The 16,520-nt window shown below is 39.1% G+C and overlaps 1 protein-coding gene across 2 annotated transcripts; it reads left to right on the top strand.

Annotated features, from left to right (window-relative positions):
- Nucleotides 1-732: 732 nt before the first annotated feature.
- On the top strand, nt 733-15,741 carry LOC133865531 (E3 ubiquitin-protein ligase RING1-like). Of its 2 annotated transcripts, XR_009899765.1 has the most exons (3): nt 733-1,997; nt 15,060-15,350; nt 15,502-15,741. XR_009899765.1 is itself a non-coding variant. In XM_062301954.1 (2 exons), exon 1 carries the CDS (start codon nt 852-854, stop codon nt 1,986-1,988), a length of 1,137 nt encoding a protein of 378 aa, XP_062157938.1. In that variant the 5' UTR covers nt 735-851; the 3' UTR covers nt 1,989-1,997; nt 15,502-15,741. The 2 variants fall into 2 exon arrangements, 1 of the variants encoding a protein (XP_062157938.1); XM_062301954.1 differs by lacking the exon at nt 15,060-15,350 and having other exon boundaries at nt 735-1,997.
- The last annotated feature ends 779 nt before the right edge of the window (nt 15,742-16,520 follow it).

The raw sequence follows: 16,520 nt of genomic DNA, 5'->3' as shown, positions 1-16,520 counted from the left end.
TCCCCAGACGCTCTTCAGTGAACACGATATTGTTACTCTTTAAGTCGACTCCTCAAGAACTCCTGCTGTTTCGAGTTGAAGTGGGAGATACAAAAATGATGTGAAGAAGCTTCGAGTGTTCCTCTTTTGAATTGTTTTTATTTTTTTTGTTCAGATTCGTTAAACAACTAAGGCTGAGGGCAAAATGGAAAGGAAATTGGCTTAGACGACACGTGAGGCGCACATGACCCTTTGACCGTTCGAGTTAACGGGTTTGACTGAAGGAATGGGGCAAACTATGTAAAAATGGTAGTTGGATACTTTCTTTTGGTCGATGTGTCAGTTCATGGGGGCATATTAATAATGGCTAGTAGTTGATGGGGGAAAAAATATAATTATCCCTTTTTTTGTCTTAAAAAAAGGAGGGGTATTTTGACAAGATTTAACGAAAAATTCTAATGAAAAACTCTGAAAAATGAATACTCTAAATTGGGATGTTTTACAGTTTATATATCTTCTTTTAAAAAGGTTGAAAGTTTAGAGATCACAAGTGAAGTTCTCTAAAATTAAATGCAGGAGAAAAGGACAGGAGAAGACTTACAGACTTTCTCCAGTATTTTGTTTTCAACACTTCAAACCAGATTAAAAAAAAGGGCCCCCCGCCTCCTCACCTTCCCATAAAGGCGCGTGCTATCCCGAACAACTACACGCCATTGGCGGTTATAATTTCACACGAAATTTTATACAAACCAAACTTTCTCTTAATGATATTTTAACGCCGTTCAAACTCATGTGAAGGCTGTGGTCTACATCGTTTCCGTCTCCCCGTAACTGGTGCGACTCTCTCTCTCTCTCTCGCGGTTGGTTTGAAAATGTCTAATTCTGGCGGAAACCCCGTTGGCGGAGGCGGCGCAGCCACCAGCACCGCAGCGGCGCCTCAGCTCTACTTCTGCCACCAGTGCAACCGTACGGTGACCCTCATCCCCTCTCCTACCTCCGATCTCTCCTGCCCCGTTTGCCATGACGGCTTTCTCGAAGAACTCGAAAACCCCAACCCTATCCCAAACCCCATGCCCTTCCACAATTCCTTCTTTACTTCCTCCTCCTCCGACTTCCCCGCCGCGCATCCCCTCCTCTTCTCCGCCTCCCCCAACGCTGTCCCCATGTTCAATGATCTCCCCGCCCTCTTCGGCGCCTCCGCGGGCACCACCCGCACCTCGCCCTTCGAAGAATCTGACGCCTTCAACCCCTTTGTTTTCCTTCAGAATTACCTCCAAACCCTAGGCGGCAACGTCGAGGTCGTCATTAACTCGGGCGGCGACCCGGGGTTCCGTGGCGGTGTCGGCGCCCCCAACATCAATCTTGGCGACTATTTCTTTGGACCCGGTCTCGAACAACTGATCCAACAGCTGGCTGAGAACGATCCAAACCGGTACGGGACGCCTCCGGCATCGAAATCGGCCATCCAGGCGTTGCCGGACGTTAAGATCTCGGAGGATTTGTTGGCTTCAGATTCGTGGCAGTGCGCGGTGTGTAAGGACACGTTCGAGCTGGACGAGGAGGCCAAGCAGATGCCGTGCAAGCACATTTACCATGCGGATTGTATTCTGCCTTGGTTGGAACTGCATAATTCTTGTCCTGTGTGTCGCCATGAGCTGCCAACCGATGACCCCGATTACGAGCAAAGGACTCTCAGAAGGTCCGTGTCCTCGGGGGCTGGGAATCAGACAGGGGGTGCTGGTGCTGGTGCTGGTGCTGGTAGCAGTGGTATTGCCGATCAGAGTCAGGATGGGGCTTCTGAAGAGACTCCACAGACCCCGAGGACGGCAGAGCGGAGGTTTAGGATCTCATTGCCATTTCCATGGCCATTTAGGGCGTTCGGGTCACCTGCTGAGACGAGCAATAGTGGGAGTGTCAACAACAACGCAAGCAATGATGGTGAAGGGAATTCTGGAAGTAGAGGAAATCAGAACTTCCAATCAGAGACCAGACAGGAAGATCTTGACTGAAGACCAATGGTATTGTTCTTGGTGCAAGCCATGGAACTTCCTTTTTGTTTTCCTTGAATTTTTATTTATTTTTAATTGTTTCCTCATTTCAACTGATTGCTTATGCTTGTAAATTCCAAACATCTGTGACACGGATGATGCACCAGGATATTAGTGTTTGCCTTGGTTGTTTATTTATGCGTAGGATCTGATAATCCGCATTATCAAGCTAGTGGGAATGGGGCATTGAATATTAGATAAGCTTGATTCTATGACTTTTTGTTTGTTACTTTGTGATTTGGAGTCCCTGTAGAGGACTCGGCATTCACTTCCTGACCCTATTTATTCTAGTTGAGTAAGGGAGGCCTCTTGTGACTGACAGATTTAGCAACTCTTTCCTTCTGAGGGGCTTGACATAGACGGCTTAATCTACTGAAACCACTTGAGCTCAGTTCACTAAGTCAACTGTGTATACCTCTGCTCCTTTCCCCACACAAAGGAGCAACAACAAGACTAGAACGCTATAACAGAGGAAATAGAGTGTTTAGTGCACACAACATGGTAGAAGCATCGGTGTATGATGCGCAATACTACTAGCTCCTTGGTCAGTGGGTGAGTGAGGAAGTTAGAACTCATAATAAGAGAATGAATCTTGGAAGCCTGTTTTCCAACTGGTCCAAAAGCCAATTACCAAGTCCATTTCTTTGAAAGAATTGAAGGGGTTGAGGATAGAGTTTATTTTTTTCATTTCCAGGGTAGTAGGCAAGAGCTTTAGCAGCTTACGATGCAAACCATTTTGTGTAGATCATGTAAATGTTCCTCTTAGCTTCATTTTTGTCAATATGGAAATAAGAATGCATGAGAGTCTTTCAAGGCTTTAGGATGGACGCGGTTGTGTTGATGGACTAATTTCTATATTCTGAGATGGTTTACTTGAATATCGTCAATTTTGGTTCTTGACAGTTTGACAGGATACAAGACAAATGGGAGATTTTAAGGTACTGAAAATTACAATTTATAGTACTATGTAGAAGTAAAAAGATAGGTAAAATGAGAGCTTCGTCCTAAGATTTTCTCTTTGGGGACTGGGGGGAAGGAGAATTTCATATTGCTATGAGAATTATCTACATGGAAACTTACAGTTTTTTTCCCTCTTTATGATACACATACAGACATGCGCGCGTGTGCCAAGGGAATGGGGGGGGAGGGGTGAGGAATTATGGACATACAGTCAAATGGCAATGATGGACTCATTAACAGCCCCTGACTGTTTTCTTTGAGCAAGTGACTGATTTCTAGGCAAACAGTAGAGACAAAGAATGGCAGGTCCACCATGAACATTATCGCTGGAACCACTTGGGTATGCTCATTCGGGGAGAGTCAGTGAGGGGAGTAGGAAGGTGGTGCTAACTCTATTTTTGTTGTTACCTGTTTGGTTAAAAAGTCTCTGACTTCTCATGTATACTTCCTGTGTACCTAAGGCGCCTTACGCTTTTAATGACATCTTGATTAATTATATATATAGAAAAAAAAAATTGATTGTCTGGAAGCATGTGTATTTGCTTGAGAGGTTTTAGCAATTGAGAATCTTCTTTGATTTGAAATTTTGGTTGATTCTTATTTCTTCTCTAAGTTTGTTAGAGACATGATATAGGGACTCCAATTGTCATTCTCACCTACTGGAACCATCCCTAGATAGTGGTGTGATAAAGTTGTCTACTGTTTCATCTCCAAATGGACTAAATTGCACAAGGAGGGTTTCTTAGAAATTTCTCTTTGCTTTCATTGCTAAGAGCAGTTTGTACTACTTTATGTCTTCTACTACTAGGAGTTTTAAGGAGTGCGAGAGAATTTTGGAGGAGATTAAGTCTTTATTTTTCAATACTATATTTCTTTGGACAACTACATATGTTTCTCCTTTGATGATTAGTTATCATGATTTTCTTATTCTTTTGTCCCTACTAGTTAGGTGGTTTCTTTTATATAATTCCCGTGTACATGGGGATGCTTTACGCATTTAATCATATCTCAATTACTTATATATCTATCTATATATATATATATATATATATATATATATAAACTACTAAGCCATCAATAAAAAGGTGTATGATGAGGAGTGAGAAGTTGGCATGCTTTTGTGGATATGAGGATCAAGACAATAATACTACCAACAACTCCTCTTATGATGATTGGGTTGGTATTCAGAACTAGTTCCCTGCCAACTAAAGCTGTTATTTGAAACCATGTTAATGTCCTTGGAGGATCAAGGTTTATTCTCATTTTGGTTGTTAACTTTCATTTTTTGTCGAATTGAACTTGTCATTGACATTTTCATTTTGTTTTGAATTTTATTTTTGACTCAGTTGTACTTTCTCATAACAGGTCTTAATTTCGTGTTATGCGCTTCCTTTTTGAGGCACAAAAATTGATTATAATACATAAGTGTGTAAAATTTGTAACCCCAAGGGGTTGGCTCAAGTGGTAAGGCGTTGGTCTGAGTCGTAGTCCCATGTGGTATAAGGTTCTAATCCTTTTGAGTGCAAACAATTTTTTGAGGTCAGCCCGCTGTCGAAGCCGGAGTATTATCCGATTCGTGTGGAGGGGGCGTTTTACTCAGGTCTGAGGTTTACCTGACCAGGGTGGATATACGAAGTGGCCCTGCCTTGAAAGGTTTCCTCTTTGTAAAAGAAAAAAAATAAATAATAATAAGTGGTTAAACTTTGCTACTCTTGCCTCGATGGTTACACAAGTGGTAGGCTGTTGCCTAGCTCAATGGATTGACAAATCCAGTCAATTGTCATGTACAAAAGGATCCCATTGAAGAGGACCTTCTTCAGACTGTAAAGCTTGCGCGTCCAAAAAACAAAGGTAGGAGGGAGGTGTTGAATCTAAATAACTCTATTAACTACGGTGATGCAAGTGTGTCTTCTCGACGAGGGAAAGGCAAGGCTCACGTACTGTAATGTGTATGCTCCATGTGGTTTTTGGGTTTGAGGGTCTTAGGGTTGAAGGTTTATTTGAGTTTCTTCTTGTGGGCAGTTTTGATTATTCCTATGTATACTTCTTGTGTACGTAGGGGTGCTTTACGTTTTTTTTAATAAAATTTATTACTTAAAAAAAAAAAATTGTCATGTACATAAAACATCCTATTTGATTTAATTTTTTTTGTGGATAATAGAGCCTCATTTGTATTTAAATTGGAAGTAGGGGTGAATTAATTTGTTGGAATGTTCTTTTTACACGACAAATCTAGGATTGGGAGATCGATATGGTCCTTTCTTTCTTCGATCGACTGTACTCCATTTCGGCTCAACATGGAGAGGGTGATAGGTTAGTGTAGAATCCCTTTAAAAAAGGTTTATTTGAGGTGAGATCCTTCTATGAAGAGCTTATTAGGAAAGATGACCCATCTTTTCCCTGGAAGAATATATGGCGTGTTAAGGCTCCAACAATGGTGGCTTTTTTCGTATGGTCAGCAGCTTTGGACAAAATATTGACGCATGATAACTTGCGGAAGAGGAATGTTATAGTGATTGAGTGGTGTTGTTTGTGTAAGAAGAGTGGGGAGTCTATTGATCATTTGTTGCTTCACTGTGAAATCACCCGGGATCTTTGGAGCTACATTCTTATTTTATTTGGGGTAGAGTGGGTTATGTCATGAACGGTGTTGGAGTTGTTGAATAGTTAGGGGGCGGCGATTGGGTATGGTCGTGCTAAAAAAGTTTGGCGGTTAGCTCCTCTGTGCTTATTGTGGTGTATTTGGATGGAGCGGAATGCACGGCTATTTGAAGATATAGAGACATCTATGGTGGAGTTACGAAAGCGGTTGCTCAATACGTTATATATTTGGATAGCGTCCCATCATAGCTTGAATGTTTTTACTTATGTAGACTTTTTAAAATTATTCTCTGTTCGTCCCTTTTAGGGGTTCTCTTGTATACTTCCCGTGTATAAGGGTTGCGCCTCTCTGCGCTTAGTTTTATAAATTGCAATTACTTATCAAAAAAAAATAAAAATTGTTGGATGGGATTGGTCTTTTTACTTTTTAATGAAGCTGGTAAAAGATTGTGTAGATGAGCTCAATGAGCACAGTTGTGGTAGCAACATATAATTGACACTCTTCTATCATTTGATGATAACACTAAAATGCCACCTTCATTCTTATTCCGAAGAAACCTAAGGCCGTTGATCTTAAGAACTTTCTTCCTATTAACTTAGTGGGTGGAGTTTACAAATTTGTTGCCCAAGTTCTGGCTAATAGGTTGAAAATGGTAATAGAGAAGATCATTTCCAAGCCTCAGAAATGCTTTCGTCGGGGATAGGCAGATTCTAGACTCTTTTCTCTTTGCCAATGAGTCCCTTGATGTCATGATTATATCTGGGGATCTAGGTGTGCTATGCAAGTTGGATCTTGAAAAGGTTTATGATCATGTTAATTAGGATTTTTTGCTGTATATGCTGAGGAGATGCAGTTTTGGGGAGAAATGGTCTAATTGGATAGTGCATTGTATTTCTTCGGTACGCTTTTCTGTTTTGGTGAACGACACTTTGACGGGCTTTTTTAATAGTTCCCATGGCTTGAGACAGGGAGACCTTTTGTTCGTTATTGTTATGGATGCGTTAAGTTTCTACTTACCTATAAAAAAAAAAAAAAAAAAAGAAGAAGGGAAATTACACTTTACCCCCTTAAAATATCCACCTATTGTCGATGTGACATGCAATGTTCAATTTTTGGTAGATGACCCCCTTGACGTTTACCGCTTGTGCCAATCTAGACCTTCCGTCCACTTAGTCCATAAAAAATGACGGAAAAGAGGTCACGTGCAAAGCTCAACTTTCCAATTTTACCCCTCCCCCATTCAACCCAAAAGAAAAGAAAAATCTATCCCACTTTCATCTTACACGTGTCAAGAAAAGAAAAACCCATCCACTTCCATCTTACATGTTTCCGACCAATTCACCAGAAATATGGGTGGCCATGACTCTCTCCAACCAGTCGAACAACTTGTCGTCGACGCCGGAAACTGCACCCGACCGTCATGGAGATGTCCTTCGTTGAGACCTTTCATTCTTGACAACTAATTGGTCATGGCAGCCTCGTCCTCATCGACCTTGGAAACCGTGGGGTTCACCCCCAAACCTTGTAGCAACCGGCGCAGCACATGGCACATGCAGCACCCACGTCTCCCATCACTCCCCCATATACACAGTACAGTACACATACACTTCTAGTTCCAGCCACCGCAGTCAGCCTGCAAACCATGGAACTTATATATAACTATTGGTGCACCATTTCACTTGGGTTCGAGACGTGGGTCACCCGATTTCCAATGGTGTTTCTCAGAATCTCAAGCTTGCGAACTGGGTCTTGTACCAGCTTGTAGCCAACTCATGTTACAGAGTTGCTAGGGAAATGAGAAACTATGATTTCCTTTTAGGAAACCCATCTCTTAAATCATCACACGGGATGATTTTATTTTAGGAAACCCAGGATGATGCCATGAATTTAAGCTTGCAAAGGCCTGTATTGAAAAACAGAGTATCTTGATGAAGAATGCGCGGAAGAAGAGAGAAATATTGGAGAATTGGAAAGTTATTCTATAATATGCAAGACACGATTTTCTTTCCATGGGAGGCAACGTGGAGACGTAAGAAAGGCTAGCAGAAGACATGAGTTTTCCTTAATAAGGAAATACCATGCACGTAATTTGACGGCGAGGGTGGCAGTTCTGGAGTGTTCAGTGGCTTTGTGAGCTTGATTGCTATTGGTTGAGAGATGTGACCGAATAAGGGCCACATGACAGCTCTTCTCGGCAGGCGATGCATGTGGCTTGTAGAAAGTATTTGCTGGTTCCTTTTTTCAGTCGATGTGGCACATTAGGCTAAACCTTTCCTCCTTGTCCTTATCCAAACCTGGCACATAAAGTTCATCACTAGCATGAGAAGGGTTTCCAGGTCATATTGGTGCGTCCACTACACTCTTTTTCTTTTTCTTTTTTTAAATGAATAAAAATAGTATGGAGAAGTGATTGTGGGGAGATTGAGAGCTGGAGAGAGTTTTCTACGGCACCTAGCCAGCTCTGGAGCAAAAGTTTTATTTTATTAAAGGGAAGCTGACAACAGCTTCTCGAACAAGCAATATATATATATATATATATAAAACAAAAGTTTTATAGTTGAAGCTTATAGCAGCTGCTCGTCGTCCTGTTGGTCCCTTTTTCTTTTTCTTGCTGCAGTCAAAAGAGGGGAAGGTAAGAGACGTTTTTCTTCTTTACAGTGGCCAAATTTGTTTATGTCACTCTCATGTGCTCTGCTTGTGCCAAAATATTTGAATAAGCAAGATGAAGAGAGATGGCCATGGTAGGTGAGTAGAACATGGAGAAAGATTGCAATTATTAGCAGCTCCATACACTCTGCTCCTGCACATGACTGCACGTGTCCTTCAAAAGATTTGTAATGCTTAGTTGTGACTTCAGATCTCACATCATCCTGCAATGATTTTTGCATCTCATAACCTTTTTCTTCTCGGAGGTATTAAGGCATTGTTATACATTAGGTTTTTTAGGGGTGACAAATTCAGTGTTAAAATTTGTTGAGTTGTAAGTTTAAGTTTATGGTTTAAGCCGGTTCTTGACTTTGGTGAAAATTGAATAACATAATGCTCTTGTTTTACTTTTTTTTGGAGGAAGGGAACGGATCTGAGGATTTTTTTTTTTTTTTTTTTTTTTGTACAAAAGAAAAACAAGAGAAAAGAGACAGTAGAGAAACAAGAGAAAGGAGAGCTACGGGTTCCGCTCTACACTCTCACACATAGTAACTGGCATGCTGGTCGGTCCGGTGCAATTTGGAGAATGTGTTCTTGGTGTTGAAACGGTGTGTTTTTGAATAATTAAATGAAATAGTGTGTTTTGAATAGAAGGGGTATTTTGGAAAGCTGAGCTTTAAGTGGTCACAAGTATTGCACTTGACCCTCTTTCCGTCACTTTAGATGGACTAAGTGGAAGAAAGGTTCAGATTGGCACAAGTGGTAAATGTCAAGGGAGTCATCTACCAAAAATTGAACATTGGGCGTCAAATTGCCAATAGGTGGATACATCAGGGGGATAAAGTGTAATTTTCCCCCAAAATAATTATGGATGCGTTAAGTAGAATGATTTATGCTATGGTGAACGTGGGGCTCTTATTAGTCTTTTCACTAGGATCTAGGAATTTTGGTGCCTTCAACATTTCCTAACTTTTGTTTGCGGATGATACTTTAATCTTTTGCGGGAAAAATCTAGATCATCTTCGTAACTTGTATTGTTTGTTCTTATTCTTTGGAGCGGTTTTAGGTTTCAGGATTAATTTGGCTAAACCAAAGTTGGTCGGCTTGGCAATGCCAATAATGTTGAAGGCATGACTACCATTTTGGGATGCAGTGTCTCTTCTCTTCCTATGAAATATCTAGGCCTTTCGCCAGGAGCTTCGTTTAAGGCCAAATCTATATGAGATGGCATTATTGAGAAGCTGAAGTGTTGTTTGGCTTGATGGAAGATGATGTATGTAACAACTCAAGGAAAAACGCTAGCTACATTTGTGTTATTACCCCAAAAGGACTAGTCAATTTGGAGTTTCTTTAAAATTCTTTATAAAACTCAGTTTCATCTAATAACTATGCAATGTGAGATTTAGTACTCATAACTATCTTTATAAACTATTTACTCTATGTGAGGTACTTATCTTCCCAATATGGGACCAGGGTGTTACAAACTCCCCCTCTCAAACTCTTGACGTCCTCGTCAGGGCCAAGTCATACAGCGCTCCAGTACCACATGGCCTGGTGTTATTTGGTGTCTGTGATACCATTTGTAACGATCTAAGGAAAAGTGTTAGCCACATCTGTGCTATCACCCCAAAATGACTAATTAATTTGGAGTTTCCCTAGAATTCATTTTAAAGCCTAGTTTGATCTAATAACTTGGCAATGTGAGACTTAGCACTTATGACTATCTTTATAAACCACTCACTCTATGTGGGCCACTCATCTTCTCTATATAGGGACCAGGGTGGTGTTACAATGTATTTGTCAAATGGTGGGAGGGCGACCTTGATTAAAAGTACTTTTTCTAATTTGCTTTCTTACTTCATGTCTCTTTGTTTGCCGCATAGAGAAGTTGTAGCGGGACTTTTTGTGAGATAGTATTGGTGAAGCGTTCAAATCTCATTTGGTTAGTTGGTCTAAGGTGTGTGCTTCGATCTCTAAAGTAGGGTTGGGGTTTCGTAATTTACTTTTGTTCAACTGAGCTTTTTTGTGGAAGTAGCTTTGGCATTATGTTCATGAGAGAGAAGCTGCATGGTGGGTGGTTGTGGATTCTAAATATGGCAGCATGTGGGGTGGGTGGTTTTCAAATGAGGTTCATGGGTCGTATGTGGTGGAACTATGGAAGAATATTAGGAGGGGTTGGGGGAGTTCTAGTCATACTAGATTTGAGGTCGGTGATGTTTCTAAAATTAGATTTTAGCATGACATTTGGTGTGGGGATCAGGCCCTCAAGGCAACGTTTTTGGACTTGTTGAGTTTGGCCCGTTGTAAGGATGCCTCATGGCATATTATTTGGAATTTTTCCAATGATTCCCATTAGTGGAATGTTAAATTTCTTAGAGTTGCTCACAACTAGAAGGTGAATTTTTTTACCTCGTTCTTCAATTTGTTGTACTCATTTAGATTGAAACGGGGTGGTGAAGACAAGCTTTAGTGGATACCTTCCAAGTGAGGGTGGTTTGATGTTAAATCATACTACAATGTCCTTCCGTCATGATAGCACTCCTTTCCCTTAGAGGAGTATTTAGCAGAATATCGCTCCTTTAAGAGTGGTGTTCTTTGCTTGGTCGGCTGCCTTAGAAGATATTAACCATGGATAATCTTAGAAAGCGGCATGTCATTGTGGTTGATTGGTGCTATATGTGTAAGAAGAGTGGGGAGTTAGTGGACCACCTTTTACTCCGTTGTGGGATGGCTCGTGCCCTATGTAATACCATCTTCAGCCTTGTAGGGTTGGCTTAGGTTATGCCTAGTCAAGTGGTAGACCTTTTCGCTTGCTGGAAAGGGCATTTTGCAAGCTTCCAAATGCTATGATTTGGAAGATCATACCGTCTTGTCTTATATGGTGTATTTGGAGGAAAAGAAATTATTGGAATTTGTAGACTGCAAATGGACAATTGTGGAATTAAAGGATTTTTTTTCCTTCAAGTCTCTTTACCAATGGACAGCTGCCTTTGACTTAAAATATTTTTGGCTTTAATGTTTTTCTTTATCTTTTTTCTTCTTCTAGCCAAGCGTTTCTCTTATATACTTTATGTGTACTTGGATTGCGCCTCTTGTGCTATTTAATAAATGCGATCACTTATAAAAAATGTAATGTAGTTAGTGTCAGATTTTGTTTGACATCATTTCCATGAGCTGCTAAACCATGTATTTATCCATATCTAATGCAATAGGCATGATTAAATGAATTCAGAAACCATTAGGTTGATGCTCTTTTTGTAAAAATCTACTGAATGTGCACGATCAACCTGTGATCATCCAGTGTTTAGTGGGTCACCAACCTAATATGGGTGCCTATCAGTGGTCCTTGATTATTCATATTTTCTTAAGGATTTGGACAGGTGTTATTCTAATTGTTCACCTAACAAAAGTAAAATACTTACCTTTATCTTCATGTCTGCTATGTAAGAGCATTGGCTATGTGACATATGATCTGGATCAAAACAAAAAATAGTTTGCTTGGAAGGATGAGAGTCATTCGTTCAAATTGGACTTCCCCTGCCTTATGCATGATGCTTTTGTTGGGTTCTTCAAGAATGCGATGCACCGTATATTCTTTATTTTATTCATTTGCTTCTGTAGTCAAAGCCTCTCGAGGATTAACGAGATTTCTCATCTTCTTTAAGGTTCAAAAATTTTCTTTCTCAGTTGTCATCATCCTTCGTGAAATTCGTAAGATTCAGTGGTTCTTATAGCTATTTTGTATGATTAAACTAAAGAATGTCATGGTCTTGTCAATTCAGCCCTATTCCTAATAGATTGAACCCAAAATAGCATAAACACTCCCTACGATCCTTGACTTGGTGGGGTAGGCAGAAGTTAATCCAGTAGATCAACTGCCATGATTCCTTACTGTGACAGGTTACAAATATCTAAGTGTTTTAGATACTTTTGCAGGGAGTAAGGCCCATTTGAGAGTGACTTTCATCGCTTGGTTGGCGGCTTTAGGTAAGATTCTCCTCACTTAAGAGGGCAGTTTGGTAGTCCTTCAAGTGGAGCTGTTTGGAAGATGATTCCGCTTTGCTTGATGTGTGTATTTGGAAAGAAAGAAATGATCGAAGCTTTGAAGATAGTGGCGTACTTAGAAGGCCTTATTTCAATACCCCTTTTAGTAGATGGCTGCCTATGATTGTTTTCATAACTTTTTTTTATATATTTTTTATTTTATTTTATCTTTTTTCTTTTTCTGGTTAGGTGTTTCTCTTGTATATATCCTATATATTTGAGTGTGCCTTTTAGTATTTTATTGAAATTCGATTTCCCTATTAAAAAAAAAAAAGGAAAAAAGAAAAAAGAAAAAAGAAACTTTTTCAGACTTATTGCTGGTCCTAAGTACTAACCTAATATTTGTATCTATTTTTCATGATAGTATGCATGGATCATTTATATCATAGCAAATTATTCAAAAGATATTGTCTTCCACAATGTAATCTAAGGGTGATGAACTCTTGAGACTGCTGCCAGTGAGCCTGCACTTATTCACTCTTGAACTTCAAGAATGCTTGACTGAGGACCATCATGCTTACTTGAACATTATTCATTCAGGTTTCATCATGTCATATATCTATAATTTGAATTAGGTTTATTGTTGTATGAATTGCATTGTTGATATTGACCCCAATAAAGAAATGGTAGGTATGTGGGTTTTTTTTTTTTTGACAATTTATCGAAATACCATTAAAGGATTTTTTATAGTTTGGATATGCTATTTTGGGGCAATCTATTGGGAATAGGGCTCATACCAAATCCATGGGTATTTAAACCCAATTATCCGGGAAAAAGCAGGATATTTGATGGAACAAAAGCAGTTAGCAGTGACCATTGAATAAATTTCTTTTGCTTGAGTTGTGTTAGCTTTTCTTTATGAGGGACTATTATGGGCTTGTTAATGGCGTTGCTATTGCCACCTAGTTTTGGAAAAAGAACGAATTAGTATTTTCTGATTATACAAGGAAAAGACAAAAGCTCAATTCGATCTTCTCCTGCTTCTACAGTCCGAGCTCAGAGAAGGAAGAGATAAGAGTGTCCTATGAAAATGTGGTCAAAGTGATGGAAGAGCTATCATTCAGCTGCTTCGCTTATTATTAAAGCTGTGTTGCCCCAAGGGGTATGCTGCAATAAAGCTAATATTCAAGACACAGGAAGGTCTACAGATGGTGTGCTGCTTGACAAAGAGAGGAAACGTGGGCGGAAAGGAAAACACTTTCTGAGATCAAGGTTTTTTTTTTTTTCTTTTTTTTTTTTAAAAAAATTTTGATCAGAAGTGGAATTCCAAAAAATTTCCATCATCCTGGTGGTGCTCTGAAGTTTAAAGAAGCATGCACTTTGTTACAGGTAGTCATTCTCCTTCGCTGAGAGAGCCCGAAGATGAGAACGAGCAGAACGTATTAGATGATAATGAGAAGGAGTATTAAGACTAGCTAGAGGGGATTGCCCGAGTCAAGAGAATAGCCTGATGGCCTTTAATTTCCATATAAAGGCATAAAAGAATCTAACAATTACTCAATCTTCATTAGACGTGAGCTTGTTAAATACTATCGTATAATATTGCATTTCTCCATAGGCTCACTGAATTGATAAAGTTTGAAAAAGTAAGATCTTCTACACGTTTCATACTTTGGCTAATGTTATAAAGTTTGAAGACTAAGGCCTGACTTAATTGGGAGGAAGTGATTTGGGCACCTGCATGTTTTGAACTCCCAATCAGCAAGGAAACGTGATCTTTTTTATTGGAAAGTTGTTGACATAAGCCAGCCAATCTCAAATTTTTGGGATGCATTATTGTCGTAACTTTGTTCTTACATTGGATTAGGATCAAACTTCCAATGTTCCTACACTAGGGCTGTGAAACAATACTTAGAATTACTATTGGAATGGTGATACCTTCTTGGTTCTCATCCTTTTTACTTTTATTGCATAACTGTCCCAGAATATTTTCTAAATAATTCTTCATTTTTCTGTTGATCTCCTACCACTTTGTTTCTCGATATTGCTTTGTTAGGTGTATTGTATTTTTTCTTGCAAAAACATAGCTTTGATAGCCTGATGCCTATACATATAATTGCTAGAATGTTTTCTTTTCAACCGAAGACTAAGTAATTTGCAAACTAGATGATAAAGCAATAAATGACAGTGTATTCCTGAAGAAACTCCAAAACGCATGAACATTGCTATTAGATCTGAGAATAGCTGAAGGAGGTTGGTGATTTCTGAGAATCTTGCAATTTAGATTCCAGGAAAACCTTTTTGTTCTATAGAACCCTTTTAGAGAGCCCTTGGCCACTGCCTTCTCGGTTATCTCTTTACCTTCCTGCCTCTTATTTTGACTATTTATATCTAATGCAGGAACTGGGCTCTAAGCACCAATGGAACTGTCAGTGCTGTTCGTATATGCTTTTACTGTGGCACTTCAGATATTTTGGTTCATTGACTCTCTGACTCATTTCGCACGTCAGTTTTTGACAGAAATTACTGAAACTTAATATTGGCGTATTGAGATGCATTCTTAGACTATAATCATAAAAACAAAGCCACTTGTTGCTGTCTGAATGTCCTAAGTTATGTGCCTATGAGATTGCCTGTTACATTCCTTCCATTTGAAAGACTTGGATAGTTCAGCTTAGTTTCTGAGATTAATGACATTAACTATTGCCATAGTGTATCTGTTGTACCTTGCTTTTAGTCTTTTTATCCTTTCACTATGCTTCATGACTAATTTATGTGTAATAAGTGCTCTGTGGAGGCAGATATGACTTCTAAAGCTATAGAGGTGTTCGATGATTCAGGTTATTGGATGAAAAAGATTATAGAATGCTCTGGTATTACTAATGGTCAGCCAAACAAATGATGAAAAATTCTTCAGTGACATTCAGAGAAATTGTGTCAAATGAAACCAAATTTCCCTGAAGTTCTTGTCTGTCCTGAGATGTGGTCTGAAGACCTTCCACATGAGTGCATGATGCTTGTAGGTCATTGGAGCACACCATGCACATATACCATTTGTTGATCCTAGTGGATGTGTGCATCAAGAACCATATAATATCCATTTGAACTGGAAATTTATGCTTCTGCTTTTGGTTAGTAATGGCGCTTAAGGTCAATTTAGTTTACTTTTCTAGTGTTAAGTTTTGACCTTCTATGGTTCTTCTGCTGGTTGTGCAAGAAGTGTGTGGCTCTGTTGCAATAGTCTTATTGAGTGTTTTTAACCAAAGGACTTTCTTTTGGCAGGTATCAAGACCGGTACACGAATTTGCAAGCAATGTTGAATATAGGAAAGATCTTACATAATGATAAGTGAGTTGCATTTTATTTTTTTTTTCCCTGTAATAATTTTAAGTAAATGCCCATCTTCAGTTTACCATTTCGGGATTAATTCATACTTTCTGAATGTTATTTTTCATGGAATCCTTTTTACTGTCACATCTTGAGCTCGAAAGTGATGCTGCAATTTACTCTTATTTTCTTTCACCATGGTTCATTGCTTACTTAGTTAACCTGCACTGAGATGTGTTGCATTGTCTTGTGGAAATGAAACCCCGACCAGTGTTGGATGATTCAAGTTAAATCTTTTTCATCCAATAATGTGAAGCATCCATGTTAACCCCCCCCCACAACACACAACCTGTGCCTCTTATTGTATCTCCTTAATTTCGAAATTGCCTGTTTTTCTTTCCTTTTCTTTTCACCCTCCGATCTAATCAAAATCTCACTTTATATTATCATTACCAGCATTATTATTTTCTCACTTACAACCTAAGATAACTCTTTAAACCCTAAATAAAATCCTCCGATACTTTAAACCCCCATTATAAACTTGAATTTCACCGACCAAAATTTATGTTCATAGTTATTTACGTATTCCCTTAAGTTCCTCCAAAATTATTACTTTATCCTCGCTTCTTGCGCTTTTAATGAAATTTCTTACTTCTCAAAAAAAAAAAAAAAAAATTACTTTATCCATAAAATATCACAATTTGGCCTAAATCCTAAAATTAAAACCTTTTTATTCGGGGACTAAAATTCGGGGTGCTACAGTTACCTTCTCTTTGATTTCAACACCGATGTTGCGCTTGGTGACGTTCCTGGCTTGAAGACAGAATTTTATTTTATTTTATTATTATTATTTTTTTTTATCATACTTGGAAGTTGGATATTAGCGTGTGCGTGTATAAACACGTTCTAAGAACATCTACACGACGGACAGAAACGGTGCCGTCATGCCGATACAATATATTATCTTCTCTTTA

Source organism: Alnus glutinosa, chromosome 4, assembly GCF_958979055.1.
Source record: "Alnus glutinosa chromosome 4, dhAlnGlut1.1, whole genome shotgun sequence".
NCBI lineage: Eukaryota > Viridiplantae > Streptophyta > Magnoliopsida > Fagales > Betulaceae > Alnus > Alnus glutinosa.
This window is presented reverse-complemented; position numbering and strand designations above follow the sequence as displayed.